The sequence below is a fragment of the Sinocyclocheilus grahami genome, unplaced genomic scaffold, assembly GCF_001515645.1.
Source record: "Sinocyclocheilus grahami isolate Dianchi unplaced genomic scaffold, SAMN03320097.WGS_v1.1 scaffold340.1, whole genome shotgun sequence".
NCBI lineage: Eukaryota > Metazoa > Chordata > Actinopteri > Cypriniformes > Cyprinidae > Sinocyclocheilus > Sinocyclocheilus grahami.
In genome coordinates, this window is record NW_015505519.1 from 1,420,670 (window position 1) to 1,429,344 (window position 8,675).

Sequence of the window (8,675 nt, forward strand, 5' to 3'; positions counted from 1 at the left end):
TATGTTTACACAGAGTTTTAAATCATGGCGGGGGAGGGCGGTTTTGTACGCGTTTGGCCAATCAATGTCTACTTGCGTCACGATTAGTACCAGTTGTGCTGGTTAGACCCTGCTCCGGAGTAGGAGCTAATTTGGTTCTTGAAAAAGGGCAGTCCGGTACTAAAATCGCACCCAGTTCCGGCGGTGTGAACGTGCCAAAAAGTGGGTAGTTCCACAATTAGTTCTGGTACTATGAAAAGGTTCCTGCGGTGCGAAAGGCCCTAAAGTGGTGCCCAGGAACCTAAATGACTCCACTGCAGTCACAGTGCTGTTCATGATGGTGAGTGGGGGGAGAGTAGGGGGGTTCCTCCTGAAGTCCACTATCATCTCCACAGTTTTGAGCGTGTTGGTTCGGGAGAGATTGGCTTTATTAAAGTCCCCGAGAATGATTAAAACAGAGTCCGGGTGTTGTTGTTCTGTCTCTGTGATCTGATCACCGAGTTTCTGTAAAGCTGAGCTCACGTGTGCTTGCGGAGGAGAATGAATGAGCAAAACTCCCGCGGCGAGTAGAAAGGCTTACAGTTAATGAAGAGCACTTCTAGATCTGTACACCACCTCTCATTGATGTAAAAGCATGTCCCGCCGCCACGTGATTTCCCCGTTGATTCTGCGTCGCGATCCGCTCTGAACAGCTGAAAGCCCGGGAGACTCAACGCACTGAGGAATGGTGTCTTTCAGCCAGGTTTCCGTGAAACACAGAGCAGCAGAGTTTGAAAAATCCTTATTTGTCCGGGAGAGCAGAAGGAGTTCGTCCGTTTTGTTGGGTAGAGAGCGGAGGTTCGCCAGATGGATACTAGGCAACGGCGTCCTGAATCCGCGCTGCCTGAGCCTCACGAGCGTGCTGGCTCGCTTCCCCTGTCTACGCGTTCTGAAGCGTCTGAAAACTGGTGAAATATCGGGTGGTGTGTACTGCCGAATGTCCAGCAATTCGTCTCTGGTGAAACTGATTGCAGGGATATAACTAAAGACAGGACAAACTAAAAAAAACCTAAAAACAATTGCGGAGCACGCCACTGAGGCAACCATCACCGTCGGCTCCATCTTGCTTTTTTTTTTATTTTTTATTTTTATAACAAACTATAACATTTATAACAAACTATATATATATAGGCATACAATAAAAATCAATTTCAGACATTCAAATAGTGTTTTTACTAGTTGACCAGTTGGTGCAGAACTAGTCAATAGGGCCTTTCGCACCACGGGAACCTTTTCATAGTACCAGAACTAATTGTGGAACTTTTTGGCGTTGTCGCACCGCCGGAACTGGGAGCGATTTTAGTACCGGGCCGCCTTTTTCGAGAACTAAATTAGCTCCTACTCCGGAGCAGGGTCTAACCAGCACAACTGGTACTAATCGTGACATAAGTAGACATTGATTGGCCAAACGTGTACGAAAACGCCCTCACCCGCCATGATTTAAAACGCCGTGTAAACATTGTGTCAACTTATTTCGCAAGTATGGAGAACAGCGATAGATGGACGGACGCTGAAGTGCAGGCACTTGTAGCAAATGTAGCACTGCCAGTTGTCGTTGGAGATACTTAGTCCTCCTTTCCGTTCTTTCAATCACTTTACGTATACGTCGACTTTCCATGTCCATTATTGTGAAACCCGCGAGACACGACAAAAACGGCTCCGATCACAGCGTCCTCCATCCTCCTGTTGTTAATGTTGTTCTTCTTTGTTTCTGTTGTTGAACGCTGTGCACAAATGACGACGCTGTCGACCGGCTTACGTCACTTCTTAGTACACACTGTCTGTGCGAATGCAACCCTTTAAATGGTACTGGGAAATAGTTCGTGCAAAATCGTCCCAGTACTTTAGTACTGTACATTTAGTTCTGGAACTAAAGTGGTGCGAAAGGCCCTATTCAGTTGTGCACATCTCTAGTACTTAGTGTAGAGTTTCAGAAACGGTGATACCAACCAAAAACAGCTGCAGCAGCAGCGACCGCTGTACTTGAAGCGTGGAGGACATTAAATCAATGATTAATCGGACAGACTTGTCAGTCCTTCACTGAGAGATATGAGAATTTGAGGACAATAAATGCATCTAGATATTAACCCATTGACCTTTCCTTATTCAAAAGGCACAGGAAATCATTGTCGCTGATTCTCTCCACAGAGGAAAAATGGCACTATAATGAGCAGTCTCCATAAAACCCATTCATCGCTTTAATGGACTTTCTTGCTATTCTCTGGCCATACGGTCAGTCAGTTAGGACACTTTGCAGTGTAGAAAATTGTGATATTTATTGGTGTTTATGGATGTGCCATATATGTACATAGTACACTGAATATAAACTAAACCAGAATTAAACGAGCCATGGAAACAGTGCCTGAAATGCAAAGGTGAATTTATGTAAGTTGACGCTGGGTTTTCCACCAAAAGCTTAAATGTGCGGTATTTATTTGCCCTCTTAATTTTGCCCCTTTACAGACACTAAAAGTACGAGAAACACCATCAAATGAGACCGAGCTTTTCAGATGTAAAACGCGAACCTGTATAACTCATGCATAAAGCATGCATTATTTAAACCAAGAGGAACATGTTCATATTAAAAACCTGTGCAAACGGTCATGTGATTGCCACATAATTGTTTGTGGGTGAAGTGAAATCAGACAACTTTATATTATATAATTGAAGTCTGCTAGCTGGCTACTTCTGAACAACACTTAAGATTTTTTATTTTTTTTGTCAGGACTTAACTCTCAGTCGTCTGGATTAATTGGTCAGCCAGTGAAGGTTGTTGGCTAAATGCAGCCGGTGCCTATGAATAAATCATAGTATCCCATTTGCTGGGAGAACGTGGGTCATTTGTTTAAATGCAGCGTCCACAGAGGAGCCACTGAAGGAATGAGACAAAACGCAATTAGCTACTTTAATAAGGAAACAGAAAGAGGCTTCTGGTCCATTTAGAGCAGGGGAATATGGGATTTAGGAGCTGTCCAAATTCCATTTGTTAAGCATTACTCTCACAAGTGAAGCATGAACGTTGCACTTAAAATCTAAGGTGTCCTTTCCCTCGTTATATAGGTAATAATTTAGTTCATTCATTTGTTCATTGTTGTTGTGTTTTTTTTTTTTGTTTTTGTGAGTTTCACTTCTGTTCTTGAAGTGCAATGTGGATCCAAATAGAGTTCGGAAACCTCCCTTCATTCAAGAGAGAGTCTCGCAGTGGTCGTTTGAAAGTCAGGTTCCTAGAAAATCTGTGCTTTGAAATCATACCCCAGCTGAAGTTTCAAAATCACATCTTAGTATGCAAGTTTTAAGGTTCCTTTAAAAATTCAAATGATTTAATTCAGAGCTGCCTAATCCTGCCCCTGGACATCAGCCTCCCTGCTGAGTTTCCTTCCAGCCCTGTTCTAAACCAACTGCTTCAACTTTCAAGTCTGCATCCCGATTCACATCCTTCAAACTAGAACTATGTACTTTGCTGGGGATGGGGAAGTACTGTATATATTTTTATGTAGTTAAAACGCTGTGTGTGTGTGTGTGTGTGTGTGTGTGTGTGTGTGTGTGTGTGTGTGTGTGTGTGTGTGTGTATATATATATAAATAGTATATATACTGCTGCAAATTTTTGTTACCTGAAATAAAATAAGCTGATAGATAAACTGATAGTTTAATTTATAAATATATATATATATACATATGTCAAAAAATTCATCCCACATACAGAAGTTAACAGAACTGCCACTACATTTGCCACTTTGTTGTTGCATCTCATTTGATGTTTTTTTTTTCTGAGCATACCACCATGAGATGTACTTTTAAAATGTTGTCAAGTTAAAAATAGCATAATTCTAGTTTTGCACATCTATAATTAACCAGTTTTACATGTAAGATTACTTGGTGCCTCTCGCAGAATTAGACATGCAGTGCGATGAGGTCATGTGACAGTAGTGTAACCTGCTACTGTTTAAAGTGTTAATCATTATCATTAAATGTATTTAATATTATATTTTCTTTTTTATATGGTTCATGATATTGTGCAGTATATACTATGCAGGACCCAATAAGGAGTAAATTGGTATTCTATTGCAAACAGTGTGCAAATTCAGTGTGAAGGTGGATCTGGACTGAGCACCACTTATTTAATTTCTCCTGGGTCCATTTGTTCAATTGTCAATTTTGCCACCAGCAGCCTGAGATCTTTGTGCAGGGCTTTGAAAGTCAAAACAAGTGTATTTACACTCTCTTCCTCTCAGCCTGCCATTATATCCTTGACTGGAGTAAAGAGTGTCCTCTCACTCGCTCTAGATGGCTTAATTAGGCCCATCTTCCAATTAAGAGGCAAACTTTGCCAGATCCTGACCTCCAGCCCGTCCTGGAGTAATGAGGACTTTTCTCACACACACATTTTCCTCCCTACATGTTTAAAAGCGGCTTGATTAATGATAGAGAGAGAAAAAATAAGGATAGAATACAAATGGTAGCTCTGAGAACTTTGAGAAAACACAGTAATCCCTGTTCTCACACCAGTGTGTTTTTGTAAACAGAGATGCTTTGATTGACTGCCTGTGGAGCGCTTCAGAAGTGTGTTCAGATACTCGCATAAAAAAGCCGATGCTTAAGTTTCTTCAGTGAATCTTTAATTGATTCCAGTGAGCCGTTGCTTGATTTAAAGCACCAAATTTTATTTTGATTTGTTGCGCCTCTTTTTTTGTTCTTGTTCATTCCATAATCTTTATTTATTGCTTATTTTTTATTCAATTATTATAATTTTTTTAATTGTTCTCTATAATGTTGCCATTTAGGTTCATTATGTACATTAACTTCTTTGCTCCTATTGGTGGTTGCTGCCAATGTTGGGGGTAACGCATTACAAGTAATGCAAGTTATGTAATCAGATTACTTTTATAAAGTAACTAGTGAAATAACGCATTACTTGTAATGTATAAGAAAATATCTAATATCATTTTCCGTTGATAATGCAATCACAATTATTCTTTTCCATAAATAGAATATACTTTAAAACAACTGTTATTAAAATTTGGAATAATTACGAAACTTGTTTTTTGCGATTAATTGCAGCCCTAATACCCAGAAATCATACTGTCAGTCTTCAAGAACGTGGCTCCTCCTCCATCTACCCAAATGAATTTTTCATTGACTGTGGCCTTCCATTGTGCTTCCTCACAGATAAAATCATCCGCCACAGGGCCTGCGGTCTGAAGGATACTGCACACGCCATGATCGCCTCTGAACTGGACCCCGAGTTTGACCGCATGTGCGAGGAGATCAAGGAGTCCTGCAGGAAGAGAGGTGACCCAGCACTTCAGGCTGTCCTTAGCCCAGGGTTTCTTTGAGCTAGACTGATGTTGTGTACCACATCAGAAAACTGCCACAAACCAATCCTGTTGCTCAAAACACATGTACACGTGAATACTTGCAGTTGCTTATTGTTTTTAATGCTCCCATTTTAGACCACTTATTGGCGTTCACTTTATAGGGAACGAGTCATTTGAAACACAGAAACAGTATCGGTATCGTACATATGTAACCAATTGTTTGGATTAATATAGGGCCCTATGATTTCCGTGATGTATATGTAATATATGACCACATGCATATATGACTACATGATCTCTAGAACAGCACTAAGAGTCATTTCATGAGCATTTTGCAGTTTCTTTTGAGAAAAACTATCGTCATATCATATACAAACAGAGACTTAAAGGTCTTCACATCAACCCATCAAAATAATGGTTTGGTTTAATTTGAAGAAACTGTGACAGAAATATATTACTTAATGTAATGATATTACTACTACTACTACAATCAATTAGTAAGAGATGCTTTTGATTATTCAAATTTAATGAGAAAAAAAAAAAAAAGAATTAAAATAAAACCGACAAACGTATTTTCACAGGGCCTTAACATTTTTAATTGTTAATTTTTATACATTGCTGTTACATTGTGGTTTCATGATTTCAATTAATTATACTTGCTTTTTGATTAACATTTTTTAATTTAACCATTAAAACAGCGAAAAACGGAATCCAGAGAAATTAAAACAGAATTTGGAAAAAAATTTAATGGATTTCATTAGGCCCTGTTAATGTGACAGCTATTTTATTAAACCATTTAGAAAAATCTATTTTTTTTAACAATAAATACATAATAAATGATTTATTATAATGATATATTATAATAAATGTATATTTCTATTATAAATAAGTTATCATATAAATAAATTCATTTATTTATCCTTTTTTTTCTAAATTAACTTGTAAAATGTCATTTTACTTTCTAGATGGCTTGTCTATATATATATATATATATATATATTATACCGTATTGGCCCGAATATAAGACTACCCTGATTATAAGACGACCCCCCCTTTTTCCAGATGTACCTTTTGGAAAAAGGCGCTTTAAAAACCAAATCTTGTTTTTTTCTCAGTAAAACACATTTTGTCTTCAATTATTTTCATATTGCATATTTTTCCTATTTTAATTTTTATTTTGAAAGTATGGTAAAAACTGGTAAAATGTACCAACTATCACATTTTAAAACTATCACTTTTTGATATACCATTAAAAAACAAAAAACAGGTAGCCCATCTGAATTAGGACCTATGGGTATCATTTAGAATAGTATACAAATAGGGATTCAGCCCTAGATTTTAGCATGCATGCCAGCACCTTGTTTAACACCCATAAGCACTAACATTAGTATTAGGGGTTTAATCCTCAAAGGCACATAATGTTTCTCTGTTCACTTTTAAATGAAAAAGAATAAAAAAAAATTCCAGGACAAAAAAAAAAAAAAGAGAGTTCTCATTAAAAGCTGCTGCGAGAGTCTTGGCGACCAGCCCCTCCACCACCCTTTAATCACCAGGGGGCTTTTCTCTCAGAATGATTTACCTCAGATTCCTTTAATTCGTTCATTTTGTGTCTGCTGTAACGAAAATCTCACACGGCCCCCTTCTGGGCCACCCCTCGGTTCCTTTTCATTTTGCGCTGGTTCAGTTGAACGAATACGGTGGGGTAAAAAATGACCTGCTCTAGAGAAGTGCTGCTGAATATTTTATATGGTGCAGTGGAGAAGTTATGGCTATCGGTATTGTGGTGTGTAAGTTTGAAGCAGGGCTGCATCTGAATTAAAGACCACCATGAAATGGCTTGATGAGGACATTTTTCTTCTTCTTTTGTTGCTTTATTGTCTGTTAAAACAAAAAGTTAGGACTAGGCTTGTCCCTTATTTCCTTTCTTTTCTTTCCTTTTTTTCCAGCATGATTTACTATTTAACATTGCTAGTTAGACCTAGGTGGTATCAAGGGCGGGGAAATGATTAATCTAGAGTGCATTCGATTGGACAAAATGAGTGAGTGCAGGATGAATCATCAATATTTTCGTTCTGTTTTCCCAGAGGCCATAACATTATTAGCTGAAGTGAATTTTGTCTTGCTATACAACAGACATGCTATAACAGCCACAAAACCTGCTTTATTGGGATCTTTAAGAAGTTCTCAACTGTGTGATAAAGCCCACTACCAAGTCTTTTATGATTTTCTAGTCCTGGCTTGAATCCCTCCTTCAATGTAAGCCTCTGGGATTTTTTTCATTTTAGCATTTGGCAGGCAAGAAGATGATTTTGTAGAATATGATGACGATGATCCCCTTGTGAGCGACCATCTTTCTGAAATCTCTGAAGAGGTCATATATTTTCATGTATAAGGAGTCATTTATACTGTCTGAGAAAAAAAGTAGTACTATAAATAAATTTAGCAAAATATAAAATGTAATGATTATTAAAAATTAAAACGATAAAAAAACACTACAAATTAAACACTATTCTTGACAGGAAGAACATTTCAAGGAAGAAAAAAAGCTGCAGATTTGTTTTCTGTCCTTCTTAGCCAGCATATTGTCAGATGTGTCAGATATTTGTTCAGTTCAGTCCTTGTCTCTGCAATAACTTATGCTTTCTTATTCTCCCAGCCTCTCAGACCACACCGCAGCCACCCGTCACTCCGAGCGCTGTGGCGACCAGGAAACCTGTGGGAGAGGAGGCGGGATTAAGCAGTTCTCAGGGTGATGGAGTGGACAAGCACTGCAGCAGTGAGTACATGCAGAACACAAAAGAGATTGTCAAGGTCTCTGCTCTTTGTGCGGCTGCTTTTAGGCTAGACTATTTGCAGGTGATCGAACAAGCTGTATTTTGACTCAGTGTGCTGAAACGAGCCCTGCGTGGTCCAACACTTCTGTTAACAGCTCTGCAGTTAAAGGAGTTTTCACGAGGGACAGTGTGATTGTGCCACTGGTTCATGGCCGCTCAGCGAATAAGGGGTCACTGTGCCCCGATAGAAGTCTGTAACCTCTATGCCACTTAAAACATTGACTATAATAGGTAGGTGAGAGTAGAATTGTGTGTATGACATAACTGAGCGACCGAAGACATGTCAACTGATTGAGGCTATTTAAATACTTTACATATTAAATGTTCTTATTTCATCTGAAGAGGTTTATTTGTTTACTTTTGGAACTTAATGGATGTAAATTAAACGATTAGATCATTTTAATTTATGTAAAAATAACATGCACATTACTAGTCTGCTGGTGAACAACTAATATGTGCATGTTATTCCACAGAAAAAAATTCTATCTACACAATCTTTAGTCAAA

The 8,675-nt window shown here is 38.5% G+C and overlaps 1 protein-coding gene across 1 annotated transcript in view; it reads left to right on the plus strand.

The window, feature by feature from the left end:
- Nucleotides 1-8,455, plus strand: part of LOC107603081 (ATPase family AAA domain-containing protein 2B-like) — a 69,198-nt gene extending 60,743 nt beyond the window's left edge. The window contains exons 22-23 of the mRNA XM_016295778.1: nucleotides 5,187-5,309; nucleotides 7,992-8,455. Of these exons, the coding sequence (XP_016151264.1) occupies nucleotides 5,187-5,309; nucleotides 7,992-8,215 (347 nt within the window). The 3' untranslated portion in view covers nucleotides 8,216-8,455. The remainder of the gene's footprint in view (nucleotides 1-5,186; nucleotides 5,310-7,991) is intronic.
- The last annotated feature ends 220 nt before the right edge of the window (nucleotides 8,456-8,675 follow it).